Raw genomic sequence first — 24,452 nt, forward strand, 5'->3', positions numbered from 1 at the left:
GACAGGTCTTTAGAGAGGGACATCATGCTGGGTAGAGTAGAGGGACAGCGCAGGATGGGAAGACCCTCTATGAGGTGGATTGATTCAGTGACTGGGGTACTCGGGATGGGTGTGTCAGAGGCAATGAGATTGGCACAGGATAGAGCACGGTTTAGGGCTGTAGTACATAGGGTGGCTATGAGTCGCAAACGACTCGACGGCACATAACAACAACAACAATCCATGCTAATTTACTTTTTGAAACTTCTAATGTATTCTGGACAGAGCTGTCATTATTATTAACTTATTACTAATGAGAGTGTTTCAACTCACATGATTTTGTATTCCCCACAAACACATGCCATTGCTGCTGGTGTCTTTATAATCTCGACTTTTGCTGAATTTTCTGCTGTTTTAACCAGAATATTTTGCCATTTAGTATTTGTAAACCTATATCAATAATTCTTTTTAGAATGAAACTATAATTAAAAGGAAACAATGAGAAAAATATAAAAAATATGTTCTCAGTTACTAATAATGTAACTAATAATGTTGTTATTCAATGTAGAAAGAGTTTACAAAACAATTTTGTTGTTAGTATTCATATAATTTAAATCAGGGATGCACCCTGTCTCCATACCTTTTCAATCTGTATGCAGAACAAATCATTTGGGAAGCTGGGCTTTATGAGGAGGAGTGTGGCATCAAGATTGGAGGAAGACTCATTAACAACCTACGATATGTAGATAACACAACCTTGCTTCCTGAAACTGAAGAATACCTGAAGTGCCTATTGCAGAAGGTCAAGGACTGTACTCTTCAATATGGATTGAAGCTCAACATCTATAAGACAAAGATTCTCACCACTGGGCCAATTGGCAGCACCATGATAGATGCAGAAGAGATTGATTCTTTACAATTACCGTTGCTTGCCTCCACAATCAACACAATTAATGCAAGCAGTCAGGAAATCAAGACAAATTACATTGGGGAAAATCTGCTGTCAGGGACCTCTCCAAAGTGCTGAAAAATATCAGTGTCAGTCTAGAGACTAAGGTGCCCCTAATCCAGGCCATGGTCTTCACAATTACTTGCTATGCATCAGAGAGCTGAACAATGACTAAGGATTGCATTCAAATTGTGGTGCTAGAGAAGAGTCTTGAACATACCATAGACTATCAAGAAAACAAATAGGTCTGTGTTGGAGAGGGTGAAAACAAGTTTCTCCTTGGTGGCTAGGATTTTGAAGCTCCATTTCACATGCTTTGGGTATGTGGACAGGAGAAACCAATCCTTGGAGAAGGACATCATGCTCAGAAGGGTGGAGGGACAACATAAGAGAGATGAGATAAAGTGATACAGTAACTGAGGCAATGGTGGTTGGTGTGCTGCATTTAGTGAGACTGGTTGAGGACAGGGCAGGGTTCAGAGGTGCTGTACGTAGGGTTGCTAGGGGTCGCATGCAACTCAACAGCACATAACAACAACAAGTATTATGTTTAAGCAATTTACAACTACATTTATCACATTCTATGATTAAAATTGGTGATAAATATTAAAGATTCTGTGCAGGGGGCCTTGATGGTCTAGTCCATGAGGCATTGCTAACCCAAAGGTGGTCCCTCTCTGGTGTTTGATCCACTAGTGGCTTTGCACGAGAAAGATGAGCAGTATCCCCCCATGTAATTTACAGCCTCAGAAAACTCACAGCGGGTCATCTATGAGTACAGCAGTGAATATGGTCTGGATGGACATAGGCCATGCAGGATGATGATGGGATGACACCATGAATAACAGTACTGGGTGACACCAGCTCCAGTGACAGCACTGCTGAGTCCATGGGCTGGGTTTGAATTCCAACATCACCATTTCTTAGTTGACTGGAACTAATTATCTCTTTTGATGCCTTTGAGCTGTGGTGCTGGAGAAGAGTACTGAGAATACCATGGACTGCTAGGAAAACAAATAGATTTGCCCTGGAGAGGGTTAAACTGGGTGGCTCCTTGGAGGCAAGGATTCTGAGGCTCCGTCTAACTTACTTTGGACATGTAGTGAGGAGAGAGACCGGTCCTTAGAGAGGGACATCATGCTTGGGAGGGTGGAGGGACGGCGCAGGAGAGGAAGGCCCTCTATGAGGTGGATTGATTCAGTGACTGGGATAATTGGGATGGGAGTGTCAGAGACAGTGCGATTGGCACAGGACAGAGCGGAGTTTAGGGCTGTTGTACATAGGGTTGCTATGAGTCGCAGGCGACTCGATGGCACATAACAACAACAACAACAATTTAATGAGAAAGGGGGTTAAATAAAATAGATGCTATTTTATAGAGTATTATGAAGATAAATTATTAAAATTAACACGGAACAGCATGTCGTTAACTCACAATTAGTGTGTGCAATCAGTATGAAATCATAAGTGTTAAGAGTTACTTAACCTCTCTGGTTGTTTTGTCTTTTCGACTTAATAACGCCCATGTTTTAGTCAATCTGAAAATTGGGGCACTTTGTAAGCCTGAAACCACTGCCATAAGTGCATGGAGGTTATTCAGCTCATACAGTTTCTTAGCAGTTTTAATATAGTGGCTCAAAACTTCTGCCCTAATTTTCAATGTCTGAGCATGAAGAATCTCTCTAACAACCCAAAAGCTTACATGGTTAAATCTTCTTGTGAAGTCAACTGCATTTGGTGCAGAACTGTGCTTCTCTTTTTTATTCCATCCACAACTGGAAAGTTCATCTGGTTGAATAGCTTTAAATACTGGAACATCCATTAGTGTGATCTGACCCGCATATTCTTCTGGTGTAACCTTAAGAATGTCAAATACCACAGCATCAAAACTTTTCTTCAATTCAGAACCTCTGTCACTTAAAGACTCAGAACTGCTACTTTTCTCAGAAGCAGTGGCTGCAATATTCACACTGCTTGCCTGTCCGTTCATCAGGTCCATGTTCCCACACATCAGTCCTCAATCCTATGTTAACAGCAACAGGGGCCCAATCACTTCACGTCCAAGGCCTCATGTACATTATTCCTGTGTGTTTCCTCCAGAGCCTTAACACGACAAAACAACCTTTGAGAAATTAGAATATGTAATGAGTAAAGAAGATAACTACAAAAGACTCAGAGATTATATAAGTAGCTTAAAGATGACACCGTGTATTCCCTATTTAGGTATCGATTTGTCAGATTTAACATATATTGATTCAGCATACCCATCAACCGGCAGCATTCTAGAAAATGAACAGAGATCAAATTTGATGAATAACACCCTTAGAATAATTTCTGATTTACAGCAGTCCTGTGAATATGATATTCCCATGTTGCCTCATGTCCAAAAATATCTGAACTCTGTTCAGTATATTGAAGAACTGCAGAAGTTTGTGGAAGATGATAATTACAAGCTTTCATTAAAGATAGAACCAGGGACAAGCACGCCACGTTCTGCTGCATCCAGGGAAGACTTATTAGGTCCTGAAGTAGGAGCGTCTCCAAAAAGTGGAAGAAAAAGTGTAGCCGCTGAAGGAGCCTTGCTACCACAGACACCCCCATCCCCTCGGAATCTGATCCCACATGGACATAGGAAGTGCCATAGCCTGGGCTATAATTTCATTCATAAAATGAACACAGCAGAGTTTAAGAGTGCAACGTTCCCAAATGCGGGCCCCAGACACCTGCTAGATGACAGCGTCATGGAGCCCCACGCACCATCTCGGAGCCACGCAGAGAGCTCTACTCTTTCCAGTGGGATATCAATAGGTAGCAGTGATGGTTCTGAACTAAGTGAAGAGACGTCATGGCCTGCTTTTCAAAGGAGCAAATTATACTATTCTCTCCGCTCGCTGACAAGAATGGCACGAAATGGCTATCGAAGCCACGTGAACGCCAGAAGTTCTGCAGAATCAGAAGACTTGGCAGTACATTTATACCCAGGAGCCGTTACTATTCAAGGTGTTCTCAGGAGAAAAACTTTGTTAAAAGAAGGCAAAAAGCCAACAGTAGCATCTTGGACAAATATTGGGCAGCTTTGTGTGGGACCCAGCTTTTTTACTATGCTGCCAAATCTCTAAAGGCAACAAAAAGAAAACATTTCAAATCCACGTCAAATAAGAATGTGTCTGTTGTTGGATGGATGGTGATGATGGCTGATGACCTAGAACATCCAGATCTCTTCTTGTTGACTGATTCTGAGAAAGGAAATTCATACAAGTTTCAAGCTGGCAATAGGATGAATGCAATGCTGTGGTTTAAGCATTTGAGTGCAGCCTGCCAAAGTAACAAACAACAGGTTCCTGCAAACTTGATGACATTTGAGTAAAAACCGAAGAAAGAAGAAAGGTAACCTATCGCTCCAAAGCAGGAGTGAGGCCATGCCGGGGAAACACCAGCTATGAACTGACCCTGTGCCAGGACGGAGCCTGGGGGTTCCAGCTCAGCCTCTGGAGTTCTGAACCAAAAAAACGCTAATTTCAGGGAATGAAGTGAGAACAAACCGGAGTTGTAAAACGAACTGCCATGGACCATGCTTCTTATCTCTTAACTGACCTGTGGAAACCACTGCCTTAAAAGAATGAAAGGAGAACCAACAGGAAAAAAAAAAGAGTTACTTAACCTCTCTGAACCTCCCTCCATTCATCCTTAAAGACCTCAGGAAATAATGAATCAAATGAAATGATTTATGTAAAGCACATAATCTAGTGACTGGAATGTAGTATGCACTCAATAAATATTAGATGCTATTGTCATCACTCTTCCCAGTGATGGAAAAATCGACATCTCATGAGGATGACCTTGAGTTTAGTAAATTTCCAAAAGTAATTCTGGTCAAGATAGAGTAGACATAGCTGATGATACCATTTCTCTGAGGCCTTCTTCTCTTTGAACCATTGACAAAACCCCTTTCCTTTTTTGCTCAAACTCCATACCCCTTTGATCAGTTGTGTAGCCTGGGAATTCTACATCAGCTTTGGTTTAAGTAAAGGGTTCTGCTGCTAAATTAGAAGTCTAAAAAAGCTTGGACTTCTGCTCACCATACTGTGCTGTGTATGACCAAAAGCAGATAATGTAAATGGTATTGGGGAAGAACTTTCACTATAAATATGTACTTATTCTCTCTCTATTTCTCTCCCAGAGAAATTATTGGCCCAGGGCAAGGCAATAAAGGCAGGAGAATTGAGCATATACCATAATCTGGAAATTGAGACAAACAGTTTTTTGAAGCCAATAGAAGAGTTCTGCACAAAGTTCTTTGTGGGAACAGAGGTGAGTTAAAATTACCTACCTTTGAAGATAATACTTAGGATTGCATTGAGGCATATGATCACAAGTATATTTTATACATATTACTTTATAAGAACACCTAATATTTATGTAGACCTGATAATGCTGGTAGCCTAGTCAGAGGAGCACAGCACTGCCATCCCAAGGGAGAGGGTTCAAATCCACCAGCAGCTTTGTATGAGAAGGATGGTCAGTTTCCTCCTGTGTGATTTACAGCCTTGGAAAACCAATCCACCAGCTGCTTTTTACGAGAAGGATGGTCAGTGTCCTCCCGTGTGATTTACAGCCTTGGAAAACCAATCCACCAGCTGCTTTTTACGAGAAGGATGGTCAGTGTCCTCCCGTGTGATTTACAGCCTTGGAAAACCTGGAGAGTCATTTATGAGTCAGTTACAACTCGACAGCAGGGAAGTGACTGAGAGGTGGGCAGTGCTGAGCACCAGCTTGTCCCTTAAAGGTTGTAAGCTCAAATTCACAGACTGCTGCACACGAGAAAGATGAGTCAGTCTTCTTCCATAAACACTTGTAGCCTCAGAAATCCTATGAACCAGCTCGATTCTGTCCTTTGTTGCTATGAGCTGGCATCAACTTAATAGCCATGGCTTTGGTTTTGACTTAGAACTAGTATATATACACACCATTTTCATATGCTTGTTTTCATTAAAGTTTTTAATCTTGGAGCCTTACAGTTTCACATTTGAAATGCTCCTAATTCAATGTTGAAAAATGTATAAAATTTGGTTGGTTTTGCTGTTGTGTATTATTGAGTTGGAACTGATCCACAGCTGACTCTCCAGTGAGTTTTAAGAGGCAGTTTTTGCAGGGGAGGAGATTGTCTATCTTCACTATTCCAACCCCACCCCATCCCAGGAAGCATCTGGTGGATTCGAATCACACACCTTTGGGATGGCAGTGCAGCTCCTTACCAGTAGACTACCAGAGTAAGACCCTCTCTATTAATAATTCATTGATAAGTCCACAAATATTTGTGATACACCCACATCTTGTGGAAGAAACCACACTTAAGAAAATTTATGTGTTAGGATAGCACAATCTAGTAGGAAAGACAGTGAGAAGCTCAATTTTAAAAAATAAATAATAACGCCTACCATTTTCTAGCATCTACTATAATAACCAAGAGGATGCATATTTATGATCTGTATGGAGTCCCTTAGTGGTTCAAATGGTTAAGCACTTTTAAATACTAACTGAAAGAAAGATTAGTGGTCCAAACTCACACCGAGTTGCCTCAGAAGGCTTGGCAATCTGCTTCCAAGAGGTCACAGCCTTGAAAACCTACGAACAGTTAATTCTATTCTAAGGAGCACTGGTGGCCTCCTGGTAAGTAATTGTGCTGCTAACCCAAAGGTGCATGGTTCAAATACACCAGCTGCTCTGTGAGTTCAAATAGTCAACCTTTCAGTTAGCAATCAAGTGTCAAGCCAGTGTGCCACCAGACCTCAAGAGTGCAGCAAGATTTATATTAGAATCTCTACTAAAAAGATAATTGGAAGCAGGAGCGGCATCCAATTCCAAATTGGCTTGCCTCCAGAAACTCTATGAACAATGCTCAGGCCTTCCACTCATAGGGTCACTATGAGTCGTCTACGACTCGACGGCACCTAACAATGACAACAACAACTTAGAGAGAGCTACATTGGCCTAGTGGACAGAAAGTTATGCTGCCAAGCCCAAGGTAGGTGATTTTAATCATTGGCAAAATCATTGCCATTGAGTCAGAACCAACGCACAGGTGACACCAGTGAGTTTTTGGTGATTGTGAGTCACATGGGGAAAGAAGTCCCATCTTTCTACCACAGAGTGGCTGGTAGGTTTGAACCACTTGCTTATGGGTTAGCAGCACAGCTCCTTATCCAGTAGGCCATTAGGAGGTGATGTGTCAAGACTTTACATAGTACCTCTGTACTCTTTATAGAACAACAGAGCCGTAATACATAGCCTGTGCTGTTTTCCTCCCTTAGACCAAACAAGAAAACTTGTTCTCTAACTCTAAATTCCTAGCACTATGTACAGTCTTAGTTTGCTAACTGAATTAACATGGATGAGGAAAGCACAGTTGAATAAACGGGTGGGTGGTCCCTGCCCTGGAATAGTTTACGTATCACTTTGCATAATTCAAATGCTTCCTGTCTTCCTCTTTGACTACCCATCCCATCCTTCTTCTCCATGTCTTCCTCTTTTATCTACCCTTCTTTGAAATTTTCCTCCTGTTGTATGGTGCCGTCCAGTTAATTCCAACTCAGGACTGACTCATGTAACCAATGGAATTTATTATCTTGGCTGACATTTTCAGGGGAGCTGACGGCCAGTTCTCTCTCCCAAAGAGCCTCTGTCATTGCTGTTATGTGCCATCAAGTTGAGTACAAGTCATAGGGACCCCATGACCAACGAAACACATCTGAATACTCTCCTATCCTGTGCCATCCTCACCACCTCTGACACACTTGAGTCCATTGCTGCTGTCACTCTGTCAGTTTATCTGATTGAGAATCTTCCTCTCTTGAGCTGACCCTTCACCTTTCCAAGCATGACATCCCTTTCCAAGAAATAGTCTCTCCTAGCGACATGCCCAAAGCATGAAGTGCTTTGAGGAAGCTTCACCATCATTGCCTCCAAGGAACACTATGGCTGCACTTTTACCTCTGGTTGACTTTCTCCAGGAAATATCTGTTTGTTCTTTTGGCACATATACAGTGCTCTTCTCTAACACCACAATGCAAAGACATCAATTCTTCTGTCACTCTATTCTGACACATAGCAAGTGATTGAAAAGACTATGGCCTGAATCAGGCACACCTTACTCTCTAAGTCAGAGTACCTCTATGTGGATTCAGATAGCCTATCTTTTCGCTAGCAGCCACGTGCTTGGCTGTTAGCCACTAAGGTCTTCTTTCTTCTTATTACTGTCAGTTGTGACTCATTGCTTCTTTATGATTCAGGGTTTCTGAGGTTGTAAATCATAAAGAGGAGACTGACAATCTTTCTCTCACCAAGACACTGGTAGTTTTGAACCACTGGAGACAGCCCACTGCAACTCACTACGGACTCCACCACCAGGGCTGAAATGAGGGGATCTCAGTGTCTGAGGGAAACGGAAGTAAATCATTTAACCTCTCAGAACTTGTTTTCTCCTCTATGGCACAGCAGCGTGGTAGTAAACTTTTCTCTAGATTTCTTCTATGCTGTCCTTTTTTCTGTCTGTCTTTCTCTTCGTGTGGCTAGGCCCTCCTCTTCTTTATATTAGATTCCTCTGCTCTGCCTTCTCCTTAAAATGGCCAAAGAATACAACTATTTTTATTCATTATGTTATCTTGATTGAATTTATGTTTCCTGTTCTCAGTTCTAAAAAAGAGTGTCCTATTTTATGTTCACATACTCACTTTGTCTCTTATCAGACAGATATTTAGTAAGTACTGACTTTATTACCTGCTGAGAACAAATCACTGAATAAAATTAACCTACCACCTCCCCTCATGAAGTATTCAGGCCAATAGAATAATTTCCTGTTAAAACAAAAACTGGAAACCCCTACATATGAGGCTTTTGTGCACAGATCTCCACAGCTGTGATATTCAATAAAAAAATGAAAAAAAAGTTTTGTTTTGTTCAGCATTCAATCAGATAGTCAATTTTAACCTTTGATCCTTGTATCAAATTATTTCATTAAAGTGGCCTTTTGCTTTGGATATGGTTTTGATTACAGTCAGTCTTAGTACCTGGATGTGGGATCTTTTTGTCTGTTAAGTCATAACTGTACTCATTGAGAACCTGTAATTTTTTAGGAAGGTGAAGTGGTATATACAGATTGGAAAATGGAAAGAGATCCTGATACTGGAAGGCTTGCAAGTACGTTTTGGCATTCCTTTTAATTTAAACTATCTGGGGGGAAATCTCACCAAGTATCAAATAACTAACAGCCTATAAAGACCAAAGAATAATCAATGCCTTTGCATTGTTGGTGTTTAAAAAGAGTATTGAATATACCATGGGCTGTCAAGAAAGTTTAAAAGAAATAGTAACCAACCAATCTGTCTTGGAGGGAGTTCAATTAGGGTACTCCTTGTCAGGAGGGAGATAGTCTTTGGAAAAAGACATCTTTCTGGGAAAGGTAGAGGGTCCGAAAAAGAGAGGAAGACCCTCAAAGAGATGGATGTTGACACAGTGACTACAACAATGGACTTGAGCGTTAGGGAGATGATGAGGATGGCGGAGGACAGGACAAGGTTCACATCTGTTTTCACAGGGCTGCTTGAATCATAGTTTACTTAATGGCACTTAACAACAGCTGATGAGTGGGAGGGAAGATATGTACTACTTCTGGCCATACATTTGTTATTCCAAGGGAGGGTCTTCAATTGGCAGGATGGGTTGCACCTGAGAATTGTTGGAAACATAAGATCTTGAATTCTGCCCTACACCTACTGGACCCAAATCTGGATTTTCATAAAATTCTCCAAGTGATTTGTTTTCATGCCAAAATTTAAAGAACACTGGTCTCTAAAATTCTTAAATGAGTAAAATATCTGGACAATTTAATTAAGAAATAAGAATCCTGGCTCAGCAATTTGACACTCAGGAGCTCATCAGTGTGGAAAAATCCAAGTCTATGTCATTGTGTAAGTTACAATGGTCTTAAAGATCCCAAGGCAATGTAGTAGAAGAGACCACTGAATCTTCGTTTAAGGCTGAGATAGGTGACATCTGTGCATTTCTTTTCTTACATGGGCCCAGGTGTTCTGGACAGGTGAGCAGAGGAATAAGGGTTACAACCAAGTGTGAGCAGGAGTCTAGAACACAGGTCCCCAATAAGCAAAGTGCCTTTACTAGGCTTAAAGCCATGGAGCTGATTACTTAATACAAAGCTCATTTATCATGGCAGAAAAACACATTTGAACTACATTTCAAAGGAGGGAAATAACCATATGCAAAGGAAGAAGGAATGATGTCAGTTTAAAGACTAAGGTGCTGCACCTGACTCAGGCCACGGTCTTTTCAATCACTTGCTATGCATCTGAGAGCTGGACAATGAGTAAGGAAGAGAAAAGATTAATTGATACCTTTGACTTGTGGCTTTGGGGAATAATACTGGATATCTCACAGGCTGCCAAAAGAATAAGCAGATATGTCTTGGGGAAAGTGCAGCCAGAGTACTTTTTGGAAACAAGAATGGAGAAGCTTCATCTCACAACTCCTAGCATGTTGCTGTTGCTGTTTGTTGTTAGGTGCTGTCATGTTGAGCCCAACTCATAGCGACCCTATGAACAGAAAAATAGAGCTGAACCGTTCTGTCCTGCGCCATCCTCACACTTCCTGACATACGAGAGCCCATTACAGTAGTCACCGTGTCACTTTACTTGGTTGAGGGTCTTTCTCTCCTTCGCCAACCCTTCACCCTTCCCACCATCATGTCCTTCTCTAAGGAATAGCCCCTCCTAGCAACATGTCCAAAGTACATGAGGCAAAGCCTCATCATTCTTGCTTCGAAAGAGCAGTCCCACTTCACCCTCTCCAAGACATATATGTTTGTTCTTTTACCATCCATGGTATGTTCAGTGTTCTTCTCGAACACCACAGCTCAAAGGTGTCAATTCTTTTTCTGTCATGCTTATGCATTGTCAGGTCTTAGATACATAGCTAGTAATTGGAAAGACTATGGCCTGCATGAGATACACATTAGTTCTCAAACTGACATCATTACTCCTCAGAAGTTTGGAAAGGTCCCTAACTGCAGATTTTCCCAGTGCAGTGCATCTCCTTATTTCCTGACTGCTCATTCCAAGGCTGTTAATTGTGGATCCAAGCAAGATGAAAATGTTGACAGTTTCAATCTCCTCTCCATCCATCATGATACTGCCTATTGGTCCAGTGGTAAGAATCCTTGTTTTCTTGATATTGCAATGCAATCCATACTGAAGGCTGCATTCCTTGATCTTCTGCAACAAGTGCTTCAAATCCTCCTTACTTCCAGCAAGTGAGGTTGTGTTATCTGCATAACACAAGTTATTGATGAGTGTCCCGCCAATCCAAATGACGCACTCCTGTTTATAGAGTCCAGCTTCTTGGATAATTTGTGCAGTTCTGGAGAAGAATTGATGTCTTTCAGTTGTGTTGGAGTAGAGTACTGAATAGTCCACAGACAGCCAATTAGAACAAATAGATACATCTTGGAAAAGGTGTAGCCAGAGTGCTTCTCAGAGGCAAATATGATTAATCTTCATCTCACATACTTTGGGCATGTTGCTAGAAGAGGGTATTCCTTAGAAAGAGACCTCATGATTGGAATGGTGGCTGGTCAATGAAAAGGTGGAAGACTCTTAACCATATGGATTGACAGTAACTGCAGCAATGGGCTCAAGTGTATCAGAGGTGGTAAGGATGGCACAGGAGAAGACATGGTTTAGATATGTTGTTCATAGGGTTGCTATGAGTCATATTTGACCTGATGGCACCTAACAAAAGAAGAAAGCAGCTCCTGGGACCCCTGGACAGATAAAGGCTGTTACAATGCTACTGGTGGGAGAGAGCTATGTTGTGCAGCAGCTAGCTAAGGTACAGAAAGATATCAGGTCAATACTGTGAGTGGAACAAGTGGAAATATGAGTGGCTGAGGTCAGAAGTCAGTCATAGCCTACGGACAGCAGTGCCTGGAGACAGAGTCCTCACCTCCAGATTCACTCTGTTCATTTGTGCTGAATCTGGTTCAAGAGTATACGAATATGCCTCAGACTTGAGAAGATTTTGGCAGCCTTGACTTCAGTGTAGCTATTTTATTCTTGAATCAAAAGTATTTTTCCTTACACAAGAATCTGAACGCAAACTGAATGTGTGTGGACAAAATAAATGTTATTTATAACAATGGGACCTTAGGAGAGGATCTTTGTATTCTCGATGCTGAGATGTAATCCATATTGAAGGCCTTTGCTCTTCTGCAGCAAGTGTGACAAGTCCTCTCCACTTTCAGCAGGCAAGCTTATGTTATCTGCATAATACAGGTTGTTGATGTGTCTTCGTCCAATCCTGATGTCATCTTCATAATAGTTCGGCTTCTCCAATTATTTGCTCAGCATACAGATTGAATAGCTATGGAGAAAAACAAAGTCCTGGCACAAACCTTTCCTGATTTTAAAGCAGGCAATGTTCTCTTGCGCTGTTGGGACAACAGCTTCTTAACCTTGAACATGAGCAGGTGTCCTGGGATTCCTCTTCTTCTCAGTATTAGTCATGATTTGAATATGGCAAGAAGAGTAACTTTCAATTTCAAGATATTTAGTTCATTTTAGAAAATGGGTAGTAGTTTTACTCACCTAGATAAACAACTATGAAAATTATGTCAAATTATTAACTGGTTTGTAACAGAGAAAGACAGGAAACACTGACATTCCTTTTGGACAATGGTGGCAGTGCTGTGACAGTCACTGTGTAGATGTTCGGAATGGTAAACTGTGTGTCCTATTTTCATTCTGTGAACTGGCAGTATTTGCCTTTGGAGCTGCCAGCCACAGAGTCTTTCATAGATTTCTTGAATAAAGATGAAGTATAACTGTTGGTTAGAAGTGGTGACTGGGACCTATCCTTCTTAGTTTGATTGGAACCCCGTGTTCCTTTCTTGAGGATAGAACTAGATGGGAAGAATAAATACTTCATCTAAAAAAAGACTTTTTAAGGACAAGTCACTACCCTCTGTGTGGGACAAAGAAGGCTGAATTAAACAAAATTTCGAATGAGATAAGTGACAAGACAAGAAATTTGTGTTGAATGATGACAATTCGTATAATCATTTTATAGGCTCAAATAAGCACACAGGCTCTCTAAGGACTACCCACAGATGAATATGTATAATCCTCACAGCAACTCTACAGGCAAAAACACTCTTAAGTGGCTTTGGCAGGATTTGAAGCTAGACAGTCTACTATAGGCAGGGTCTCTGCTTTTAACTATATCTCATTGCTAACACCCACATTAAGATACTGACTCTAGGGTGTGTATAGGAGGGACATCACTACTTTTTATGTATTGAGTTTTCATACAGTAACCTGACCTATCGACTCTGGCACTCCATTATTAACCTTAATAGCTACAGGCAGATGCATTCACTGAAGTACCAATGGAACATCCATTACTTTAAGATCTTTCAAAGGACAAAAGGAAAACAAGTTATTCCTTCCCCCAACCTTAGGGTGGAAACATCTAGACTGAAAACATCTAGCTTATTATTTCTTCTTTAATTAAGGTAAAATACATAGAACATACAGTAGTACACTTTAGTAATTTTCAAGTGTACAGTTCAGTAGCATTAAGTATATTCACAGGAGTGTTGTACAACTATAATCACTATCTAAAACCAAAATTTTTTCATCACCCCAAAAGGAGCTCCATGCCTCATTGTCCCTGCCCTTAGCTCAGCAACCAGTAATCTGAATTCTGTTGCTCTGGGCTTACCTATCCTAGACACTTTACATAGAAGAATCATAAAACTTGTGATTTGTTTCTTTCTCTTAACATAATGTTTTAAGGCTGGTCCATGTTGAGTATTTATCAGTATTTCATTCTTCTTTATGGAAGAAGAAGTTTTTTTCTATTTTATTATTATTTTTGTGTGTACTGTTAAATTGGATCTGACTGGTACAAGAGGAGATTGTACCTCCTTCTCCAGCAGAGCATCTGGTGGATTTGAAAGAAGATTCTATTGTATGGATCTATTACATTTTTTTTATTGTTGTTCTTAGGTGCCATGGAGCTGAGTACGACCCATGCAACCCTAAGAACAACGAATCTGAACCCTGTCCTATCCTGTGCTATCCTCTCATGGAGGCATTCACAGTGTCAATCAATCCACCTTGTTGAAGGTCTTCCTCTCCTTCACCATACTCCTGCCTTTCCAAGCATCATGTCCCTCTTCAAGGAATGGATGGTCCCTCTTAGCAACACACCTAAAGTTTGTGAGGCAAAGCCTTATCATCCTTGTCTCCAAAAAGCATTCTGGCTGCATCCTCTCCAAGACATCTTTATTCTTCTGGCAATCCATGGGATAGTCAACACTTTTCTCCAACACCACAACTCAAACACATCAATCCTTCTGTCATCCTTATTCATTGTCCAGCTCTCAGATGCACAGCAAGTGATCAGAAAGAACATGGTCTGAATCAAATGTACCTTAGTCCTCAAACTGACATCATTACTCCCCAATAATTTGGAGAAGTTCCTAACTGCAGGATTTCCCAGTGCAGTGTCTCCTGGGGTTCTTGACTGCTGGTACCAGTGGTGTTAATTGTGGACCCAAAAAAGATGACGTTGTTCACAGTTTCAGTCTTTTCTCCATCTGTCCTTATGGTGCCTAAAGATCCAGTGGTAAGAGTCTTTCTTTTTCTCAACATTGAGATACAATCCATATTGAAGACTGTATTCTTTGATCTTCTGTAACAAGTGTTTGTTGACAGCTTTAGTTTGTTTGGCTCTACAATCAACACTCTTCCTACCAGCAGCCAGGAAATCAAAAGATGAATTGCACTAGAAAAATCTACTGTCAGTGACCTCTCCAGAGTACCGAAGAGCAACAGCATCAGTCTGGAGGCTAATGTGCACCTGATCCAGGCCATAACAATTACGTACTATGTATTAGAAAGCTGGACAATGACTAGGGATGATAAAAGGAAAATTGAAACCTTTGAGCTGTGGTGCTGGAGAAGAGTATTGAATATATCATGGACTGCTAAGAGATCAAACAGGTTCAGACTGCTAGGAGATCAAACAGGTTCATGCTGGAGAGGGTAAAACCAGACTGTTCCTTGGAATGAAGGATTCTGAAGCTTCATATTACATACTTTGGGCATATTGCAAAGAGGGGAAAACCCTAGGAGAAGAGGGATATCATGCTTGGGAGGGTAGAGGGACAGCTTAGGAGAGGAAGACCCTTGATGAGATGGGTCTAGGGTAAGGGGGATAGATGTGTCAGAGACAATTATGTTGGCTCAGGATAGAGCAAGGTTCAGGTACATGGGATCACTGTAAGTCACAGGTGACTTGATGGCACATAACAGCAACAACAACCAAAATAAAAAACCAAAAACACAAAACCAAATGGTAACTTTACACATCGACCTCATCTGATGGACTGCACAGGAATCTGATTGGAAAGAATTGGAGAAACTAAATACTGGTAACCAAAGCCAGCCCAGGTACTGACTGTGGAACAGACCATCATGTGCAAGCTCAAATTAAGCCTGAAGAAAATTTTTAAAAGTGCACAGGAACCAAAATAGTACTTTGGGTCTTTCTTATCCAAGTTGAAGAAAGCTTGGAAGCAGGAATGGCGTCCACTTCTGAAATAACTGCCTCCAGAAACTCTATGAACTTGGAGAGATGATGAAAGTTATACAGTGGTCAGATCTTTTGTGCATAGGGTAGCTATGAGTTGTCTATGACTCAACTGCACTTAATAACAACAACAAAGAAGATGAGAGAGCTCTGTTGGCCTAGTGGATAGAAAGTTGTGCTACAAAGCCAAAGGTGCAGCCCTTGGGCCTGTTTTTAATTAATTTTCGTCAAACATTCTTCTACGTGGTATAGCACTGGTATGTCCATTTTCTGTACAGTGGTAACTCATGGTTGCTATGATACTAAACACTGTGACACTGATGTGTCAAATGTGATAATGGTTGCCCATGGTGAACAGTGTTTGGAGGAGCTCCCTGATTAAACAAGCTTGGAAGCAGGAGTGGCATCCACTTCCAAAATAGCTTGCCTCCAGAAACTCTATGAACTTGGAGAAACAATGAAAGTTATACAAGTGTTCAGGCCTTTCGTTCATAGGGTCACTATGAGTTGTCTACAGCTCAACAGTACTTAACAAAAACATCTTAAGAATAAGTTTGAAATATTGAACACTAGCCAGCGATTGAAGACCAGATGAGTTGGGATAACACAAAAAATACCATGCATGAAAAGAGCAAAAGGTCATTACAAAGACAGAGGAGTAAGAAAAAAAAACACACAAAATGAGTGTCAGAAGAAACTCTGAAAATTACACTAGAGCATTGAGAAGCCAAAATAAAGAGAAGAGATGCAGAAGTAAAAGAGCTGAATTGAAAATTTCAAAGGGAATCTTTAGAAGACAAAAAGTATTACAATGTGCAAAGAACTGGAATAAGTAAATTAAAATGGAAGAACACTTAGCATTTCTCAAGCTGAGAACTGAGAAACAAATTTGGACCTTGAGTTGCAATACTTAGAGATCTATGGGGGAAATCTTGAATGATCAGGAACCATTAAAAGAAGACTGAAGAAACACACAGAGTCCCTGTACCAAAAAAAAAAAAAGAAACAGTTGACACATAAAAATTTCAGACAGTACCATATGATCAAGCACCAATTGATAATGAACAAAGTTCAAGCTGCACTGAAGGCATTGGCAAAAAATAAGGAAATAAGGCATCAATGGGATACCAATTGACATGTTTCAACTAACAGATGCAGCCCTGGAAGTGCTCATCGGTCTATACCAGGATATTTGTAGGACAGCTGCCTGGCCAACTGAATAGAAAAAAATTGATATTGTTCCCATTCCTAAGAAAAGTAATACAAGAATGTGAAACTGAAGCTCAACATCAAGAAAACAAATATTCTCACCACTGGGCCAATTGGCAGCAGCATGATAGATGGTGAAGAGATTGTTAACAGCGTTAGTTTGCTTGGCTCCACAATCAACACTCTTGGTACCAACAGCCACTAAATGAAAAGACGAATTACACTGGGAAAGTCTGCTGTCAGTGTCCACTCCAAAGTACTGAGTAGCAATGCTCTCAGTCTGAAGACTAAGGTGTGCCTGATCCAGGCCATAGTCTTCAATGTGGTGAATTAACACAGCAATGGGCTCAAGTAGGTCAGAGATAATGAGGGTGTCATGGGATAGAACTGGATTTAGATCTATTTTTCATAGGGTCACTATGAGTTGTACTCGACTCTATCTCTATAGCAACTAGCAATTCCTTCTCTAGTGATCTTAGTTGTGATGAATGGAAACATCATTGAGCTAGTTGCTCTTGTCAGAGACTGGCTGTCATTGTTAATGCTTCACTTTTCACTCTTTCTGTTAGAAAGAGGGCTGAGAAAGAGAAAAAATAAGAAGCTTGTCCCAAGTAATGAACAGGTCTTTGTTAAGTGGTCTGAGAGGGATGCCAGGTGATCACATGCAGAAAAGATCAGAATGGCATGCAGGCAGACAAAGGCAGTTTCCTTTTATAGGAGCTGTTAAGGACATTGAGAAGGGATGGTAGTTTGCTCGGGAAGTTGGGGGCAAGGGTCCTGTCAGGATGTGATCAAGTCCAGGGCCCAGTCAGGATCTGGCCATCTAGTAGCCTTGTTAGGACATGGTCAGGCCTTATCAAGACATGGTCAGGCTTCATCAAGGGGCTAAGTGCTTGGGAAGGTGGGGAACTACAACATTTTTCCTCCATTTTCCATGCAAACCATTCCCAAACTCTGGAAATGTTAACTTCCAAATACTTCTTGACCATCCATTCTTCTCCATTGCCCCCAGTCTAAGCTGCTATCATCTCTCGGAGAGGATACCATAATAATTTCCCATTGTCTCTCGTCTTGAGCCTTTATTGGCCTCTAAAGACATCACGTTAGGTCAGTGAAAAGATGACCCTTAGCAAAATGGATGACACAGTGACTGCAGCAATGAGATGAGGTCCAGCTGTACAGTGATTGTGAGGGTTAATAGACTCACATTTGGTGTGCATAGGGTTCATATCGGAGCCAGGTCAATAGTACCTACAAATGACAACCCTTCATTCTCCTCTCAGTAGCAGGGAATCTTTTGGAAAAATCAAACTGCTTCACTTCCAGGCCAATGAGATTCATCAAAACACACTCAGCTGCAGTTAGAATATAAACCCTTCCAATAAGTCCCTTGAGTTGTCTGCACCTACCTAGCTCCCATTTGTTTCATGGGTTACACTATGATTACTAAACTCCAGTTGTATAATCTTCCTCAAACGTAAAAAAGGCACCAATTTCTTTCTGCAATATTTTTGTTGTATGTATTGCTTCCTCTACCTAAAATGGTCATCCAAACCAGAATCTTCCCATGCTGCACTGCTTCTCAGGCCCAGATGACTCATCTCAGAAAAATCTTTTCTAGCCATCAAGTCCAAGTTATATTCTCTCGTTATTCTTTTGGTATTTTGTCTTACCTTCACAACACCTTTCATAATGCAGGATCCTGTTTGTTCTCTATTTCTCAATATGTGGTACATGTAGGCAATATTTATTAGCTGAATGTAACACTAGTAAATTAATAAGAACATTTTACAAAATCATTGTAAGCCTGAAAACTGGCCTCATCAATTTTCATCAAAAAGGTAAAAAATGCTATTCCTTGATAATTTAATTCACCCCAAATCACCTCTGTCTGGCTCTCCACTCTTTTATTTCATTAATTGAGACTTATCTGTCTATTGGAGGGCTGTTCATTCTTCATTACAGAAAACTAAACAGTGTTCTTCTTGTTGTTATGTACTTTCCAGTAAGAAACAACCCATAAATCACCCTCCAGTGAGTTTTTAGAGGCCATAAATTGCATGAGAGGAGATTGCCTATCCATCTCCTGAAAGTATTAGTAAGGTTGGCTTTTTCAACCCCAACAGTAAAGAAGCCAGTTAGCCTCTGCGGTGTCCATGATGGAGCTGTTAACACTATTCTGAGATCACCCTTTTACAAGGACATTGTCCTGACAATTGGGGGATGGAATGTGGCAATCTGGAAAGAAGGTGTTATGGTAAGTTGTTTACATGGAAAATGTGTGAGTGGGTGTGTGGTCCTTTGTTAATGAGAAGGACAATGGGAACAACAGGCTGTTCTGGCATAACAATGCCTTTGGGATACTTCTTAAAGAAATTAGAACAGATGGCCAGGGCTCCAGCTCTTAGCAAAAGCATTGTTAGCCTTTTAAAAACAAGAATTTACTCTTTTTCCCAACCCTCCCCCACCCCCCAGGGAATCAAACATTTGCAAGGCTCTTGTTCTCTGAAAATGTAACCTTTTCTTTGAGATATATATTGTAGGCCAATGACTTGCTTAATATTTTTTAAAAATAAAAGATAGGGTACTGATTACAATATAAGTCCAAGGAGAAACGTTTGGTCTGGCATTTTTGTTCTGCACTAGTAATATGTGATCAGGTTCAGAAGAGCATGCCCCATCCAGAAACAAACATGAACCAATGGAAATGGTGAGACAGTGACAATATAATCTGATGGTTGGGATTACAAAAGACGCTGGATCTGGGCTGAGAAATTAAACTGGCAAAAAGTAGCCAGGTTAACAAAAATCTAATAAAGAGAAATTCTGATTTAATGAAAGTTTAAAGTGATATAGTTCTTAGGTTGGATATTTTACAAGATCATAAAAATTTTAATGATGTATGTATATTTCATATATATATTCTCCTATATGTTACTTTTCTGTGGTTCTAACTTACACAAATTTGTAAAGAAACATGGAAGAATATGTGTGCAGGGATATTGACCAAAGAATTGTTATTGGAAAGACACTTAAATACTCATCCACAAAAGGACTTTTACTTTATAGTAAATGTACCTCTGTTTTTGATGCATAACAACACCACCACCTCTGTTTTGCTTGATTTTTTTAGTTTTGTGTTGCTTTTATTATTTAACAATGAAAAAGTCTTAATTCAATAGTTTTAAAAGAAAAGGAAAATTTAGACAAGATTGTCCAAAGTGTCTCCAGGGGTTAGGAACTTGGTTCCCTTCTAGCAGGGAGAACAGATGTGAAGTGTGAAGTACTGTCTCTCCTCAAGTTAAAGGTCACAGCTATAGAGTTGGAACTGACTCATATCTGACCCTCCATTGCATTTTCAGAGTCTGTAAATCACATGAGAAGAGACTGTACATCTCTCTCCCACAGAACACCTACTGGATTCAAACTGATGGAGGGGCAGCACACACAGTCTTCCAATTAGCAGCCTAACTCCCCTACAAATAATGACAGCTGAGCTCCCTAAGACCTCTCTACAAATCTGAGCCAAGAAATCTATACTATTCTTAATTCCCTACAGAATAGCTTCTTATCCATGTATTCGAGTTAGGGGCAGCACCATGATCTATTCAATCCTGTATATGTTAAGTAGGTATATGAGTAGGCCTGATTGCCAGATGGTGTGTCACTGTGGGGAGAAAGCACATTCAGATCGTCTTTCTCAATGAAAATTTCTTGAGGAATGCAAAATGATTCAGTGGTAAAGAAGAGAGAGACGATCTCACGAGGCCTTGGTAGTCTTTGGTTCCTTCCAAACAAGTTTTATAAGCCCCCTGGATGCTTCCATCTGAAATTATTTAGCACACATTTGCTAACTGTTGATTTTCAAAATGCAACTCCCAGTTTCCATTTGATTTTCCTGGCTACCAGAGCTGTTTCCATGGGAAACAGGCATGAAGGCCTAGAGAGATAATTTTCTTATAACGTTTACTTATTATTATTAATTGGAGCTCTGGTGGGCTAGTAGTAAGAATCTGTGTTGTAATCCTGAAGGCATGCGGTTCAAACCCGCCAGCTGTTTTTCAGGAGAAGGATGGACAATCTCCTCCCTTGTGATTACTGCCTCTGAAAACCTCTTGGAGAGTCAGCTATGGTTCAGTTCTGACTTGATGATACAAAACATCAACAGCAGCAGCAATATGTCCATCAGTCTCCATAGAATTCACAGTGAACTTGGACAGCAGTTGAATTATTAGTACTATTACAACTTGATTTGAAGGTTTGGTCTTTTCTAAAAGCAACCAAAGAGATGAAAAAGTATTGTGAAAGCACATGTAAAAAAAGAGCTAGCATTATATGAAAACCTTACCACAGAAAGATGCTAAATGGATTTATTTTTGTTCATCATACCCGTTTGACTTGTACTTATAGTGAACAATTCAGATTTGGAATTGAAAATCATTGTGAATTCCCTTCAGATTGTAACAGAAACTTTGAATTTTTCTTTCTATCCTTTTTTTTTAGTTTGGACCCCTATTTAAGTCATGCTGTGCACCAAAAAAATACACCTCAGGGCACTGGTCCCTGACAAGGCCTGGAGTTTTCTTTATTGGCAGAGAAGATGGCTTTATTGATATCTGGGACCTTCTGGAGAAAACTCATGAGCCAGCCCTGTCACAAAATATCTGCGTAACAATGATCACCTACGTCAAACCCTGGACCCTCTCTGGTATGTTATGAGCTAACTCATTTTACCTCTTTGAGGTAATTCAATAGTTCTTTTACATTCATCTGGAAAATGTTTAGCATTTTTTTTCCTCAGGTTGTTTGGGGTTCCCCCCCACCCCGATTCCTCTCTTCTCTGCCTTCTTGCTCTCAAACCTTGTATATAACTTGAGCTTCTCTCATGGTTTTGCTTCATTAATGATTTCTCAGGCATGTGTAGCATGTCAACCAGAGGCTGATTTTGAAATACACAATGGAAAGCACCCGTCTCATCTTTTTTCAGGGTAATCCCTAAATTTCTCCCAAGATAAAGTTTCTTTAACTTTCATATTGTAAATTGCATTTCTCCAACATTTTCTCTCTTTTGTGGTCCTCCCTGAACAATGTAAAGCAATCCCTTAGACAAAACTAATGTCTCCCTTAGGATATTTATCTATTTAAGCTTTCATTTTAAAATTAATTACAAGGAAAAGATAATGTATAACAAAGCATGAAGGAATTTTAAAAAAATGGATATATTTGTGGAAAAATAATTTGTTTTCTTCATCTCTATCTTTCTGCTTCACTCAGGTCTACTTTTTGTGTAAATCCAGTATATTTTCCTCTTTTAGAAAGAGTAGTTTCCCTTTGTTTCTGAGAAAGTGCAGACTAAGATTTTCTAATAGTTTCTCCCTCAGAAACGTTAGATATGTAAACCGAGTCTTCAGAATCCCTAGAGTGACACATTCTGGCCACTGGCTTAGCCATATGTCTCACCAAAGTATGTTCTTTGTACCTTTCAGACAAAACCTTGCATTTCCATACTCCAAAGGCATATGTATTCAATTCCAGGACTTAGCAGTTTGAATTAGATAGTCTAAAAATAGCTCCTCAAACCTATATAAGATGGAAAAATTAAAATTATCAAACACTTTTGTTATATACCCATTTTTGAATGCTCAATATAGACAATTTGTTTATGAAAATGAATTTCCTATTATGAAATAGGAAAACTGTGGGTCTACTTGTACGTTAGAAATTCATCCAGATAACAGTATCCTTCAACCCTTATTTAGTGTTCGGTAAAAGTATGCTTCTTGACTTTTCTTTGAACTCTTTCCATGTATTGTTCCTGCTTTGTTTGCAAATTCTGTCCTGTAGGCCCAACCACAGAGAGCCTCAGCCTCAGCCAGGAGTCACGCTACTTACACAGATATCAGCAAAAAAAAAAATATTTGAAAAGTCAGGGTGGCTAACTGACCAGAAAATGCTTATAATCTCAGTTTTCATTTTATCAACTGGAAAAAGTGAACATCTGGGAAAGATGGCAGGCTAGGAGGGTAATAGTCTGGACTTTCTTCAACTAAGATACCAGAAAACAAAGATGATCATCCTGAATCCTGAGTTTCAATGGAAAATATAAAGAAGTAGTTCAAACACCAACTAAAGGAAGGGATAGAATGAATACACTGAATAAAAAGATAAGCAAAACAGTGAACTATAAATGGCATTGCCTGGCCATTTTCAACAGTTGTGGAGACTTTCTGATCAACTTAGGAACCCAAGAGTATGGTCATGTCCACAGTAGCAGTTGACTGACCACAAGAAAGGTGCAATCTCTTCCTTACTCCTCATACCCTTCTGAGGATCAGGGGAGTGATTCCCCTCGCACATAACCACAAGTCAGTAAGTGGAGGGACAGCATCCCTTCGGCTTTGTCCCAGGGACCCCTCTCAGCTTGAATATCTCTTTCTTTCACTGTCCAATCTTCTTTGGCTCTCAGCTTGAATATCTCTTTCTTTCACTGTCCAATCTTCCTTGGACGTAGGGAAGTTTTTGCTGTTGTTATTTTGGGATTTTGTTGCTGTTTGCTTTGCTTTGTTTTCCTTCTTTGTTTGACTTGGCAACAGACACCAAAAGTATCCACATAGCCCAGACACAGACACACACACACACACACACACACACACACACACACACACAGACACACACACAGACACACACACCCCTCTCTGTAACTTTAACCAATTAGGCAAGAATAAAGGCCAGCTCCTTTTCTACTAGAGGAGACATTAGAATTACTGCCAGTTCTAGCAAGCTGAGAAGCACATTCTCAGTGCTTAATCAGATATATCAAAACAAAATAATATAAAGACAACACAATGTTGTCAGAGATGATGTCTCAGAGATAACAGATAAGTTTAAACTACTCAAAAAATCAAGATAAGATCGCATCCAAAAAGTGACTAGACTATAGAACCAGAAACCTTTCTGAGGAAGAAAATCTATTATAAATTCCTGGTAAGGAATTCAGAAGAATAATAGTTAAATGTCTTCTGCAAGTTGAGATATACACACTTGCAAGCCCAAATAGATACAAAAACTAAACACCATACAAAACCAGCAAATGGAAATTCTGAATATTACAATTAAAATTTCAGAATAGAAAACACATTAGGACGAAAGAGCAGAGTTGAAGCCATAGAACACAGAATTAGGGGATTGAAGTACAAATCTTCCAATACTAATCTGTTACAGGACCAATTAGAATAAGAATGAAGGAAAAATGAAGAAAGCTAAAGAAACATGTGGGACACCATCAAAAGAAATAAAGATTATCAGAATTCTAAAATAAGGAGAAACAAGAAAAGGCATGGGGAACATTGTTGAAGATTTGCTCGAAGAAAGCATCTCAAATATTATAAAAAAAGAGAAACTATGCATTCAAGAAACTGAGTGAATCCCAGCATTATTATTGTGCTATGTGATATGAAGTACAGTTCCTAGAGATCTTATGAACAATGGACCTGAAACTGTCATCCTCACCATCTCTGGCACTTGAGCCCATTGCTACAGTCACTATGTCAATCCAAACTGTATGTTGTTGTTGTTATGTGCCATCGAGTCGCTTGTGACTCATAGCTACCATATGTACAAGAGCTCTAAATGCTGTTCTATCCTGTGCCAA

The 24,452-nt window shown here is 40.1% G+C and overlaps 1 protein-coding gene and 1 pseudogene across 2 annotated transcripts in view; both read left to right on the forward strand.

Annotated features, from left to right (window-relative positions):
• The window catches only part of WDR63 (WD repeat domain 63), a 103,253-nt gene that overhangs the window by 65,685 nt on the left and 13,116 nt on the right, over positions 1 to 24,452 (forward strand). Inside the window, exons 13-16 of the mRNA XM_006898379.1 lie at positions 5,109 to 5,239; positions 9,061 to 9,124; positions 18,928 to 19,058; positions 21,305 to 21,509. Coding sequence (XP_006898441.1) covers positions 5,109 to 5,239; positions 9,061 to 9,124; positions 18,928 to 19,058; positions 21,305 to 21,509 — 531 coding nt within the window. The remainder of the gene's footprint in view (positions 1 to 5,108; positions 5,240 to 9,060; positions 9,125 to 18,927; positions 19,059 to 21,304; positions 21,510 to 24,452) is intronic.
• LOC102851644 lies at positions 3,044 to 4,575 on the forward strand (annotated as a pseudogene). The gene has a single exon (XR_438986.1). The product of XR_438986.1 is annotated as a Ral GEF with PH domain and SH3 binding motif 2 pseudogene (transcript).

The sequence above is a fragment of the Elephantulus edwardii genome, unplaced genomic scaffold (assembly GCF_000299155.1).
Source record: "Elephantulus edwardii isolate Elephantulus edwardi_28Jun2011 unplaced genomic scaffold, EleEdw1.0 scaffold00227, whole genome shotgun sequence".
In the NCBI taxonomy this organism is placed as follows: Eukaryota; Metazoa; Chordata; class Mammalia; order Macroscelidea; family Macroscelididae; genus Elephantulus; species Elephantulus edwardii.